At 33.5% G+C, this 15,182-nt stretch overlaps 1 protein-coding gene across 2 annotated transcripts in view; it reads left to right on the top strand.

The window, feature by feature from the left end:
- Positions 1 to 15,182, top strand: part of LOC135084645 (SR-related and CTD-associated factor 4-like) — a 42,637-nt gene that overhangs the window by 455 nt on the left and 27,000 nt on the right. For both annotated transcript variants that reach the window (XM_063979421.1, XM_063979422.1), the window contains exon 2: positions 8,736 to 8,775. In XM_063979421.1, coding sequence (XP_063835491.1) covers positions 8,758 to 8,775 — 18 coding nt within the window. In that variant the 5' untranslated portion in view covers positions 8,736 to 8,757. The remainder of the gene's footprint in view (positions 1 to 8,735; positions 8,776 to 15,182) is intronic.

Below are 15,182 nucleotides of genomic sequence, written 5' to 3' on the forward strand. Positions count from 1 at the left end.
ATAATCAAAACCATAAATTATTACACTTATTAGCTTATTACACGCAGAAAAATAACTTATTTTAATGATAAACTTAAGCAGTTCCATTTTATAAGTTATTTTAAATAATTTTCAAATGATAAACATTATCATTTACAAACATTTGACTGTGCGGAGACCGAACCCGCGACCTCTGGCGTAGCTAAGTTCACGACTACATCGCTAAATAAGTCACCCTAATATCGTAAAAGGCGACTAAGAAAAAATATGTGAACATCAAGTAATTTTCCGCAAATAGGCTTTTAAAAAGCGCTATTAGTTTCAGTATTACTTTAACCCTACCACTGCTTCGGGACAATAAAAGGGCAGTGTTGAAAAGAAGCATCGTTTTAGAATTAAAAACAAAATCAAAAATATTTTATTTAATTTTGACCACTAGTGGCACTTATGAAAGTCAAAATACAGTAAAAAAAATGTAGCCCTTAAGGGCACTTTACATGTCTCCTTATTTTTATTAGTATATTTATCCTCCTTATCATAAATAAGTAAATCAAGAAACTCGGTCACAAAGTCTCGCTTGGCTAGCGAGTGGAGTGTATGCCAAATCCTCCATTTGCCTCTGGTAAATTATAGTGGGTAGTGCTCCTGCAGTGGAGACTAAATGACCTGATAATCCTACCAATATTATAAATCTGAAGAGGATGTATGACTTTTTTTTTTTAACTTTCAGTGCATTTTTTTTCTTTGACACTTCAGAGAATTGCATATAGGACAATTTTTTGTCCCGAAGCAGTGATAGGGTTAACACTGAGACGTATAAAGTGCTTCTTAAAAGCCTATTTGCAAAAATAAAATGAGCTTTAGTTATAATTTATAACGATCTCTGACAAACTGAATTTAACGCGGGCAAAGCCGGGGGCAAAAGCTAATTATTCATCATTCAGTGTTTTAAAGACTACTGCTTTATGAAAGCAGGAAGACCAGACATAAATGAGAATCCAATACCTATCCTGTAACGCCATTAAAATATCATACGGCTTATAAATTAAATTGAAATCGATGGCAAAAAAAGCTTAATTAGCTGCAATATTTGTTATTATATATTATATTATTATTATTTTAATGGTGTCAAACGTATCGATAAATCTAAACAAATGGATCCACAGACGTGTCTACAATGACTGGAGGCAGTAATAAACAGAATTTGCATTCACGCACAATAAATGCGTTTTGAACGAATGTCACTATTAATTATGATAACTATGACGGCTGATCAAGCGAAAAATAGTGCCTATGCAGTGGAAATAGGTGATATTTTGCTACAGAATGTGGTCTGATGAGATTTGAAAAGTTAAGGTTAGGTTTACTCTGAAATCATGTCTATGCTAGTGCTTGTAGACAGTGTTACATTCGTTATAGAAGCTAATCAAAGGACAATGTTCGTTCTCCATACATTGTTCGCCGTTAGATCAACAGTGCCGAAATAATACTTTCTACGTTCTAAATGACACAAATCTTTATGTAAGAACAATTATTCCTGGCGGACCAATTCTATAAACTTATTGATAGCAATATTGTTATCATAACCTCTTACTTACTAGTATTGTATTATATTATTTTATGCACATCGATTTGGGAGATGTTCTGTATTGTAGTTGTCGCAGCCAAATTGTATTATAATATTGGACGGGTTTTGGAAATAGCTCGGCGTTCCACTTTTATGATTTACTTACTTACATTTTGCACGTAAATAAATAACATGAATCCTATGTTTACTTTCCACTCTTGACATTTAACACGTGACTTACCAAACTAACTATCTCCATGGTTACCGTCTTAGTCTATGCATGACTAGGGATTGAACAACTTTTAATTGAATATTATTAACAATTCTCGATAATTATTATCGATTGAAAAATATTCGGTATTTGAATCGAAAGATATATTCAATTTTATCAATATCAAAATATTCAATTTTAATAATAAAATAAATGAAATGTTCTAAAAATTGCCTGGAGCGCTCCCCCAATCCTGGGTTTTCCCTTTCCAAGCTGAGAGGATATCATTTTGGTTCTATCGATACATTATAAAGGTACTTAATATTTGAAATGTATTACCAATTATTGTTATAAGCATTTTGAGCGAATAAAACTTTCAATTCTATTAGAACTTTAGACATTTCTCTCACTTTAAGCGGCATTGGATTTTTCATCGAATTTTGAAACTGTAACAGATATATTAAAGATGATCCCATATTGTTGTCATTGTCTATATCAGTGTTATGATCACAATTCTTTTTATTTTATTCATGACCTTCGACCAGTTGGACACATTAGATAGCTTCTTGTAGTATCGTGCAATATATTTTTAACTTTTAATTAAAATCTAGTCATACTGTAGCAATTTGGACGATTTATTTTATTTACAAGATCGGTATCTTATTGTCTATGATGACCGCAGTCAACATCACTATTACATGGATTCCTAACAATGAAGTACGGCATTGCCTTGTGCCGATTTTACATAGATTTTATCGACACAAATTATGGAACTTCATAGGATATGGAGCAGGCCACGCCCTAAAATGTCCGGATATCGTCATAGTATTATGGAATACATATAAAATACTTTTATTATTTCATTTTTTAATCCTCAAGTGTCCGTTACAATCTAATTAATATTTAAGTATTCAAAAAGTAAGAGATTAATTTTGATACTTTACTGCTGTGCCCAGGAATCTAAGGCGGTTTCTGACAATGTCCTTTGTCACAAATAACAACATTAATGATTGTTTTGCTAAGTAGCAAATAAACTACTTGTAAAATTTATTTCTAAAACTATAGTAGAGATTGAAAAAATCAGGGTAATGTGCTCTCTGTGCAATAGGACTTACTGCAAAAGTCATGGTTAGCTATTTTAGGCCCTAAAATTAAGTTATTTTTTGTTCTTTTACGATCCAATGGATATTACGTTACATAAATCACATAAAGTCATTTCAATCAGGCTTTTAAAAAGCGTAAAAGCGCTTTTCACTGTTTCTGCTTTTGCCCATCTTCACTGCTTCAGGGCTTAAATTAGATCATTTCTAAAAAAGCGTAAGTATGGTGACATATTTATTGCAAATAATATTGTTGAACGAAAAGTAGAAAATATATTACATAATATTGTACAATTATGAAAGAAGCTGAAAATAATAAGGTTGCCTACTTTTCAGCACTGGCCCACACTATTTGACCCGCTTATTGTCAAACGTGTAAATACTTTACACTTTTTGAAAATTACAGTACGATTTTGAAAAAAGATATTATTAAAACTCTAACAATTTTGCAGAAACCCTGCATTCTTGAAACCACAATAAAGTGATTAGACGAATCCAAATACAATGTAGCGTGGGATGCCTTCAATGGCTGGATAGAATTGTAGGCGAAACGTAAATCTAGCTCTTACAGTGGGAAGGTTAGGTCTTGACTCATTATGTACATTTAAATACATAAGAGTAAGTTATGGTCCGATGCTGGAAGTATCGACACTCCTTGCATTCAGCTTGCAAAGAAAATTCTGATTTTAGGCAAGAGTGAGTGAGTGAGTTGTGACAATTTTCGAGATTTGTTTGAAAAGTTGGAATTTTTGTACCTACTCAATATAGAGTTCTTCAAGAGTGGTACAGTCAACGTCAAATAGTTCGTGACACCCAAAGTAGCTAATAAGTCCGCAATTCGTGTTTGTTATAATTGAAATAAATACCGCAGTGTCTCAAGTCGAAAGTATTTGACCAATGCGTGTTGCCAGTGATGGTATACGGATCTGAGACGTGGTCGCTTACTATGGGCCTCATAAGAAGGCTCAAGGTCACCCAAAGGGCGGTGGAGCGGGCTATGCTCGGAGTCTCCCTGCGTGATCGAATCAGAAATGAGGAGATCCGCAGGAGAACCAAAGTAACCGACATAGCTCGCAGAATTGCTAAAATCAAGTGGCAGTGGGCGGGGCACATAGCTCGTAGAGACGATGGCCGTTGGGGCAAGAAAGTTCTCGAGTGGCGACCACGGGCTGGAAGACGTAACGTGGGCAGGCCAACTACTAGGTGGACCGACGATCTGGTAAAGGTCGCGGGAAGAGCCTGGATGCGGGCAGCGCAGGACCGTTCATTGTGGAAAACCTTGGGGGAGGCCTTTGTCCAGCAGTGGACGTCATTTGGCTGAAACGACGACGATAATTGAAATAAGTGTTGTCAACTTTTTGGCCAATTTGGGTGTCAAGAACTATTGATACTGACTACGTTATCACTGAGTAGTTTTTTGATGTCGTAGAGTTAATATAATGAGCACGAAATTTGATATATTATCAATTTTATCATATGTAGTACTAGCTTACCGCCCGCGGTTTCGCGTGGAATTTTATCTGTGACAGCCGAAAAACATTATAGCGCGCGTCCCTGTTTCAAAAACCGGAATAAAACTATCCTATGTCCTTTCCCGGGACTTAAACTATCTCTATGCCAAATTTCATCAAAATCGGTTCAGTGGTTTAGGCGTGAAAGCGACACAAACCGACAGACAGATCGAGTTACTTTCGCATTTATAATATTAGTATAGATAGTAGAGATTAAGGTTTATTTATTGCTATAAATAGGACTAGTTGTAATTTAACTTTCCTTAAATTGAATTTAGGTATGTGAATGAGTATCTTGTAGAATTGCATCTTTTCTTAATTTTCTGAATTGACTCTACTATTTTTACTTTAAACTTATATGCAGCAGCTGCAGCGAACTTTAGTATTAATTCTTTCCAAATTGGAGCAAGAATTTGGCTTGCGTTAGCTTCTCTATCCTTTATAACTCTATGGCCCAGAACAGACGGTGAAACGCAACTGCAACGAAACTGCAACTTTCCGATGATTCTGATGAATGAAACTGAAGCTGAAAGTTTCAATCTGGTCGCGTCATTTGTGGTCTCTCAAAGGACGCTATGGCAGAAACTTAGATGCAACTCAAAAGTAACTAGCAGTTGCAGTTTCGTTGCAGTTGCATTTCACCGTCTGTTCTGGGCCTAAGTCTGAATTGAATTAACGTCCTGATTTTAACCACCAAGATATCTCAATGCATTACCTTTAAATAAAAACATAGATTACAGATACATGTAGTAATAAATATCCAATAACTGCATTTCCCAGTAGGCAGTGGCTATTTCAAAACATCTATCTTGTCTCTGGCAATACTTTTCCATATACCCCTCTGAACATGGTAAATTTAACATAAATCACCATTTATAGTTCCGTAAATTTAATTTTACTAGTACAGTCGACGCCGAAAACATGTTTGATTCAAAAAAATATTAGGCTCTACTTTATTGCATTCGGAATAGAACAACCACGAGTTTTTTAACGAAACTGATTTTAGATGACACTGGATATCATTTGTGTGTCAGTGTCAGCATTATTTCACTGTTTTGTACAAAAAATCAATCACTGAACCAGTCACCACGTTTCTGAAGCACTATTTCTCATAAACATCTACGATTTCACTCACGAAAATCTGAAAATACCCCAAAAATTTTCAGCGTGCCAATAAGTGCCTCCAAACTGTCAAATAGTTGCAAAAAACGCTTCTGTTTGACGCGACGGCGACGGCATCACGCATCTTTTTATCACACAGTGTTGCTGTTAGTGACATCTCGCTCACTCATTTCTTTGTTGCTATATTCCGCTAGGTACGTTAACTTTAAATATGTCCACATAATCACAAGCCCGACTGTACCATTTTACGATGTCGTATCGATTAATTAATATTAAATATTGATTAACTGACCTCTTGTGTAGTAAGATATCTAATGTACCCGTAATAGGGTCGATTTTGCAATAAATATTTATGTAGGTATGTGCTGTCCGCTGTACATACGAGTAGATAATGATGTATATTCTCAGAATGTCTTTATTTGAAAACTTTTATGCATGTCAAAGTCAAAGTCAAAATTCCTTTATTTGCATGGACTATTAAAAATAGTGCTTACAAATCGTAAAATATTAAATTTTCAAAAATAATTAGACTAATAAAAAAAAGTTAAAGTTTTGCTTTTACGGAGCCTTCACATGTCTCATAATCTTTTTGCCCTACAGCGCTTTGAGACCAACTTTTGGCAAGTGCTGAAAAGAAGCGTCGCAACACACTCAGTCATATAAAAATTTGGAGATAAAAGATTAAATGATATACCTAATCAGATAACACATATTCGTTGCGAAAAATCTCTCATTACAAGTACATGATATTCCACACAGTAGGTATAACTTAGTGTGGTTATATTAAAAAGTTACAGTTCTTGTGATTTAGATACAAATGACAGCACATCAGACTACACGTTTTTATTGCAAAATCGACCCTATTACATCTACATAAGACGCCACAGTACCTTGATGAGCTATTTATAGATCTAGCACTTAACTCGTCAGTGAGTGATGTATGGGAGCGGCACGGGAGGGTGTTTTAGGACGTCAAAAACGTCAGCGAGACTTCAAATATATAGTTCCAGAATACTGGACTGTCCTGTCGATGACATTGACAGCGGGGCGCCACCGTCAATACCGGATCGCTGGTTCCGATGTTTGCCATGTTGGAAACCATATAGTTGAACGATGGTAGCGCCCCCCTGTCATTGAGTTTGGTGGGACAGTTCAGCGTGGGTCATCTATACTTCAGATTTGTATGCTCTGTCACGTCATTTATGTCAATATCACCTAGGGATGTTATGGCTATCCGTAACCGTAACCGAAACTATCGGATATCAGAAATAAAAAAATATCCGTGACCGTAACCGATTCAAAAGTTTCGGATAGTGTCGGATAAAGGCGGAGTCTAAATCTTATATTTTTTAATATTTGTTACATGTCTGGCAGTACCTGGCACCATCTAATAGCCATAATATCCCGCCTGTTTTACCTTTATCATAGGTGTCGTCATAGTACATAAAGCGACTATGTTGGTCGCGCAGCATCTTGCTGTTTTAATTTTACATTTTTAAACTTCTAATATCCGTAACCGGAAATTATCCGAAAGTTTCGGATAATCCGAAATTATTTCATATAATATTATTTTAATATCCGTAACCGTATCCATAGCCGAAACTTCATGTCCATAACATCCCTGATATCACCCCTCCCGTGCCGCTTCCATACCTCACACACTGAGTTAAATGCTAGTCCTATAGTACATTACAAACGCATTGCTGTGTGTATATTGACATTACAGGCAATAATTCAATATGTTATGTGTCAAAACATTAATTCGTCTGGCATTTGCCTTTGTAGGACTGCCAAACGTCAGAAAGTGAAGGTTTAATGTCAGTTTAGATGAAATAGATTGGTAGTAAAATACACGTCAGTTAAAATAAAACTTCGTGCAACTAAAACTAAAAGTACATACCTACTTTGAAATAAATAAATAGCAATAATATAATAAATTATTTATTTCAAGAAATTAAACTTATCTATACTTACTAATATTATAAATGCGAAAGTAACTCTGTCTGTCTGTCTGTCTCGCTTTCACGCCTAAACCACTGAACCAATTTTGATGAAATTTGGCATAGATATAGTTTGAGTCCCGAGAAAGGACATAGGATAGTTTTTATCCCGGTTTTTGAAACAAGAACGCGCGCGATAACGTTTTTCTGTGACAGACAAAATTCCACGCGGGCGAAGCCGCGGGCGGAAAACTAGTCTATAAATAAATGCGACAGTATCTATGGTATGTGTGTTTGTTACCTTTTCATGCCTAAGCTACAGAAACATTTTTTTAATATTAGTATGTAGGTACTTAAAGTTATTTTTTTCGTTGAAGTGCTATCAGTTTGCTCTTACTATCGTATAGTTATGTACGTTGACCTTAGTGAATGAAGGATACTTGTTTTTGTCACGATTATAAAACTTGAAAGAAATTAAAATTGAGGGTGAAATCTACTCTATAAAAATAAGTTTTCCTTCCTGACGCTATAACTCCAGAACGCACGAACCGATTTCCACGGTTTTGGATTCGTTGGAAAGGACTCGGGCTCCGTGAGGTTTATAGCCGCGCGATAAAGCTTTTCTGTGACAGACAAAATTGCACGCGGGCGAAGCCGCGGGCGGAAAGCTAGTTTTGTATGAAAAATTGATTATTTCACATGTTTGCAATGTTAATTAGTAGACAGTGTTTTAAATTTAAAACTCGTGTAGTAATTATTAACATTGCAACAAACCCAAATTCTCGTGAACAAAGCCTCAGGAAAAACTAGGCCTTAATAAAATCTGACATAATGTTTTCTGCTTATTTGTAAAATGCACTTTCTACAGTAAATGAAGAAGATTAATGGCCTGTTTTTAACGTGTGCCGGAAAATTGCAAAAATAATAATTAATTCCTTGTCATTATATTTTAAAGACCGGAACAAAACGATTTATTTCCTCAAATATGAGTATTATTCACTGATTGGAAATTATAATCGCTTTAAAGAAAATAATAACGATTGAGTACCAAAAAATTACATACACAAAATAATAAATAATGTATATTCATACACACACATAAATAAGTTAAATAATATGTTTTATTTGGTATCGAATAATTTATAAACGAATGATTATTATGAATGATCAAATGATTTTGAATATTTTGAAAAATAATTATTCCTAAGTGTTATGAACTGTGATTATAGATGAGATACTGACAGAGAGAATGATATTTAAATAAAATTTAAATCAAAAGTTAAAATGTAAATTCTTAATTTACAGGTACAGAATTAGGATAATCAACATGACTTCAAGCAGAAAGGTAAGGTTTTTTTAAGTTTACCAGCGCTTTTTAGTGTTTAGCGAAATCTAAATAATATTTAAAATAACTGATATTGCTTAAAATATCTCGAGACTAACAAAGATAAAAACTAAGAACCAAAACATTTTCACTGCATTTTGGAAATATTTTTTATTAGAAGTCCTCCAATCGCAATTAATTAACACAATTAGTTTAATTTAGGTACTGAGTAATTTATTTTGTAAATAGTTAATTAATAAACAGACAACATCAATCCATATGAAATTAATTTGTTACACTTTTCTAAGTAAGTAGTTGTTACAACAAAGCCTTAACTGCACCTTATCAGTAAAGCCATGTATTAATTAGGAAACATTTGTTGATAAACTGTTCATAAACAATGTTTCATCATCTCTGTAAACAGTTTATAATTAGTCCATAAAAATATGTGATTAAACATTGTTTATGATACATGTTGCCGTGTTCCCCGTTATGAGTGGAGAGCAAGTGTGGACGGCCAAGTTTCAGAAACCTGTGTTTATGGTAAACTTGTTTCACACTAGTCATAAACAGTTTATCAACAAATGTTGCCTAATGAATACATGGCTTAACTCTTGGTTACGTGGCAACACAAAAAACCGAAATCCTAATCTTTTAAAATTGCAATTTAGTTATTTCATAAAAACCACTGCAAAAGCGAAAGCTCAAACAATTAACTGCATATTTGATAACACGACTCAAGTCGGCTTTCTACTTTGTTAATTTTATACATGCAAGTATCAAGATTCATCTAAACCTGTAAAACCTGTGTGCAGTCTAATTGTATTAAATTGCATAACTTTGCCATGTCAATTGAGCTGTGTTGAAATTTTATGATGACGAAAAAAACATGCATTATTTTGTACATTTTTTATGATATTATCTATCCCCCTCACTAATAAAAAGTTACACACTTGTTGAACACTGTTTTAAAATGACGTTTCCATACTAAACGTCACTTTAAAACACTGTTTTAAAGAAAGATTGATAAAGGGCTAACCTCTAAAAGGAATATTTGAAAATGTCTTTCATTCTTTTAAAGGTTTTTTTTCCATTGGACCAAGTGCCAACAATATCTTTGTACGACAGGCAATTTTTTTAAGTCAGATGTGATAGAGCTAGTTATTTTTGTAAAAAGAAAACTAGTTAGAATTTAATATCGTTTTCACGTAGGTATTGTCCTATCAGTTTTTATTGCCTTTTCTCGTTGAAGCGAATAACGTTGACTGTGCTTCGTGTAGCACAGACCCTATATTTTCGAAGCAATCACTATCCGCATCATAATCGACTAAATTTTCTAAATGTAAAATTGAAGGTTGAATAGCTCGCATATCTCAATGGCTAAAACCAAATTCCCTACGATTAGCCCATCAAGCTGACAAGAGGCGTCAAAGACAAAACATACAAAGTAACAATACAACCAATAACTTAATTGTCTATTCGTGCCTAACAATTCATCAATTAACCATTGAATAAAACAAAAAACTTAAATACGTGTGAAGAATTCGGAGGCAATGTCAATTGTGTAGAGTAGCGAATGATTGTAGAGAAAACAGCGATTTTTTGGCACAAAAAGCAAATTTCCATTTCAATTAGGAACAGTTTTTGATCTGGTAGTAAAATCTCACATTAGCGACGCATAGATAATTGTTTGGAAGTGTTGAAATTTCCAGGAACTACTAAATTAAGCTTATTTCCACGTTTTTTCGAAGCATCACTTGCTTTAGATACTGGATTTAGTGAAAAGAAAATTGAGATAATTAATTTTAACAAAAAAATCAACTCTAAACACCTATACTAAAAAGTATTGATTCCAAAGTGTGAAATTATAATATCTTTTTTATACTGTCTCATATAACAGTGTAGACAAAATAGCAAGTATTTATATCATTTTCGACTTTTGATCCTCTCATAGAAGAAGATTTACTTAGATAAGTTTCTTTCGTCACAACACTAAAGTTATGGTGTTACAATATCAAATTGGGTGGCAAGTAGCAGAACATTTGGCAAAACAATGAATCACAGAGAAATAACGAAATAATGACCGGTCGTACATCACAATAACATTTGTCTTGACATTACTAGTGATGTAACCAGATCGTTGTTTGTTATATCGATGTTTTTTGTCTTAAATGTAAAATATGCAATGAGATCTGATTTCCGCGAGCGAGACCATGTGTAACATTTATTTTCTATTTTCTTGCTGCAGAATGAATTATGGATCAAAATACAAAATAATTAATTAAAAAGGCTTATGATGAGCATTCAATCACGTAACCTACATTGTTATTAGTTTAAATCATTTTTTATTTTACTTAAATCTCCCATCGTATTTTATTTTTTGCCAAAAGATCAATATCAACATAAATTTTTATTTCGATTAGAATGTTTTTTGAAATACGATAAAATACATCTACTTTTATCGATAAAGAAAGTAGAGACCTCTCCCATCACTGGCGGCAAGACGGATGATTACTATTACGTTATGGCCGTAACAGTAATTTTGTCTGTCTGTGTAGTAACGTCGTGATTTTCTCACTCGCTAGACAATATGGATGCGATTTTGATTCTGTAACGCGTTAGTGCAGTGATAGATTTATTTTTGGTACGATTTTGCATTTTATTAATTTAATAGCTTCAGCCGCTATTAGTGTGGATTTCGGTTCGTCAAATTTCTTTGAAGTTCTGTAGAAGTTCAATAAGTAGGCTCTTACTTTCTACAGCTGAAAGAATTTGTAAAATTGGTCTAGTGGATGCAAAGATTAGGTACCAACTAATCTCCTGGAAACAAATAATATCGTAGATGCAGAGTATGGACGATGACAGGTTGAGCTAAACACTGTTTGTGGCATCTTATTTACTCGTATTATGTACGATTTTGCAAAAAATATGACGTAGGTACTCGAAGAGTATGATCTGCTGGCGGCTGTATAGTACATCTACAAAGTTTATAGGGCAAGACCATTGAAGAATGAGAAAGATAAAAACAAAACTTTCATCTCTGTATCAACTAAACTCCATTCGCAACCAACTGAACATCAATATTTTGTGCACTTTCATCTCAATAGATATCCTTAATTTCCTATCTATACGGTTCAAAGTCCTATAACAGTCGATTTATTGACGCTTGTTCTATAGTGGTGTTATAATGGCATCATAAGGAATGGAAGCTGTGACCTCAGAGTCATAGTGAACATTGCCGGTGTTATGTTTGCGAGAGTATTGAAATTGAGACAGGCACATCATACTTGCCATTTTTGTTGCAAAACCACCAGTATTACAATGATATAAAGACGCAACTGTGTTAAACTTGATGTGCAGTCGTCCGTACAATGTATCTGAACGAAATATAATGATTTTGATATTCAAAAACGCATCAAGTGTAAATTGAAAATATTGGCAAAGATCTTTATAATAGTAGAGACCTATAATTCGTATTGACCTTTACGTACCTATAAAACACTAAACATTTAGTAAACTATAGTTATTCATGATTTAAAGTTGAGAAAAAATTACCTACAACTTGTGTTCGTATAATAACAGGCACATCAAAGTTTCAAAATTGCACCTTTTAAAAACACATAAAAATAGTTTTCAATGTAAATATGATTTATTGATCAAAACAATTTTAAAGGTCAATGCATTTTTTGATTAAATAATGACGGATATTTAACTCGCACGACGGATAAATGACGCGCGTACGAATGAAATTACGAGAGCAGCGAACGCACGCCCGCAATGTTCGGCTCGCGAGCGAATATGACGATCGTAAAAACTTATTTTCATCAAAATTCTATTGTAAGCTGTTACATTTAACATTTATACAATGTACGCATCTTAAGAAATCACGTGCTTCATTAAAATAATGTCAAAAAGTCAAATCGATTTGACATAAACATTTGAAAGTTTATAGGTAGTCCCTTTACTAGGTAGATAGTTGCAACACATTTTGGGCCTTATTACCTTGTCTTAAGGCCAAAAATAATGTCAAATTTAATCTTTACAAAGTCCATTAAAGGCTTAATCAATATTAAGTAATCACATAAGTACCGAGATAAGATCAGTGAACGTCTCAATAATCGATAAACTCGATAAATAATCGATTGCGCGAACGATAAACTGGATCCATACATTAATCGAAAGTCGAATACAGAATTAGGGCTTGCGTGGATATCAATGAAAGTATTGTTAATTATTTTTATTGAGCCTAAGTAATGAGCGTCAAGCGAATATAATGTCCTTTTTTCACTTATAAAAATACGGAATAAAGTTACAGTTTGACTAAAAAAAATTGTAAAGGTAATTCAATGGTTTGAAAATTTAAGCCGTTTATAAAATAACACGAACCTTTTATTTAATTTCAGTTTGAAGATTCTATTCTTATAATATCCGCAAATTAAAAAAACATTATTCATTTACCGATAAAAATATCGATAATTGTAACATCACTACAAAATACTCATAATCTAAAAATTGGTACCCGTTACATAATGTAGGTAGATAAAGCTTATTTAGATATTTAATTAACGAATCACATAACACTTTATTACAAACACAATACTTAAACCTAAAATCGTAAATTCCATCAATTGCACCACAATACAAGACTTTTACTTTTCACAAATACAATTAATTTAAACCAATTAAAGGTTTAATGTTTTACGATTATAGCGTCAATGTTAATTTACTCATTTACACGAACCACCGGATTACGCGTGTGTTAATAAAAACGCAACTTTATCACATAGCTGCGCCTGCGCAAGTCTTGTATTATAGACTTTACTCCCTTGACTTAAGGTCGAAATTAGGTATTTTTGTGTAAAAACGCTCTGAATTATAAAGGGAATGGACCAGTTGTAAACGAACGTCTTAGTGGGTGTTATCCAACTTAATTGAATGTAAAACAATAAAATTTAAAGCTTATCTTTTTTTGATTTGGGTTTATTTTTTTGCTGCACTAATTATTTCATAAGGCAATCATTTGTAAGACTTGTTTCACTGATTATTTTGAAACAAATAAGGATACATTATAAAAGATTCGGAATAATGAGATTTTTTATGTACTTATTGGTTAATTATTTCTTTATTGAAGTTTATAAACCTACATTTAAAGTTGTACAAACATTTCAACTGTTAAGCACTGAGTTTTATACTCCCAGCGTCCAAGACAGACCTAGTTGGCATCTTCAACTGCCATTTAATAAACTATTCTAAATCTGTGGTAAGTATTATCATAGTATCAGACACAAATCATACAAAAAAATACTTCATTTCAGCCATAGGAATCGAATAATATTATAAATAAATCTAAGTTTTGAAATCAGTCAATTCGGTTTCGCCTAATGTGTCCAAACAGTTTCCTATTGTTATAAAGTCTACGAAAGAATCGCTGAAATGAAATAATTCTGATAAGTTATTAAAAAATCATCAATTGATCGGAGATGTCAATTTACTCAACCAAACTCTACAATAAAATTCGCAGATTCTAAATAAAGGTCTTCCAAATCTTTCTTGTTATTTGCAAAACTTTTGCATTGAAGAAGATTGCTTCAAATCCGAATTTCCTAATTCTTTCATCACATAGCTGCATAGTAACGTTTGTTTCCAGCACTAATGTCAAAGTCATTATTCCCATATCTCACGTGTCACAACTCGAATGCCCATTTGGTAACCACATATCGATTCTATTATTCGTTCCCACATCTTACAATAAGTAATTTTGTTAACAAAAACTCAATTTAAAGCAAAAAACTACTAATGCGTGTGCGCGTAGTGTACGCGAGAAAAAACGGTCAAGGTAAGTTGACAAATAAAAATTGTACAATTAAGATATTAGAAGATGTGTCTTTGGGGGTTTTGGACTTAACATTGAAGTTTTTGAAGTTATTACTCTTTGCACGTGACTTAAGTCGGATGCAGATTGATATGGGTAATGTAAACGACAAATAATATAGGTTTAGACTTCATCCTTCAAAATATTTTTGGGCCGCTTTCTGAAAATCTTTAAGATTTTCTATAAATTTAAAAGTCAGCCCTAAAAACAAATAAACGATTTTATGCGCGGTGTCAAACTAAAGCCACTAAAGACATCAGGACATGCCTTGATTAGACAGACAGCTAACCCACCAAATAACTGAAGCTATCACTTAACTATACAAAAACCTTATAACCTGAGAACCTTTCACTAGCTAATCCAGAACTTCCACGCAAAAATCTTTACTCCTACCTAAAAACCCGTCTCAATTAAGGTTAAAGAGATAGCCTTATAAACTGATTCAATGGACTTAATTACAAACACTTCCTAAAGATTACCATTCCATAAATCGGCCAGATAGTGACAGGTGACACGATAATTACGGACCAATCGGGAACCGGTTCGGAGCGGTAAT

Source organism: Ostrinia nubilalis, chromosome 26, assembly GCF_963855985.1.
Source record: "Ostrinia nubilalis chromosome 26, ilOstNubi1.1, whole genome shotgun sequence".
Classification (NCBI taxonomy): Eukaryota; Metazoa; Arthropoda; class Insecta; order Lepidoptera; family Crambidae; genus Ostrinia; species Ostrinia nubilalis.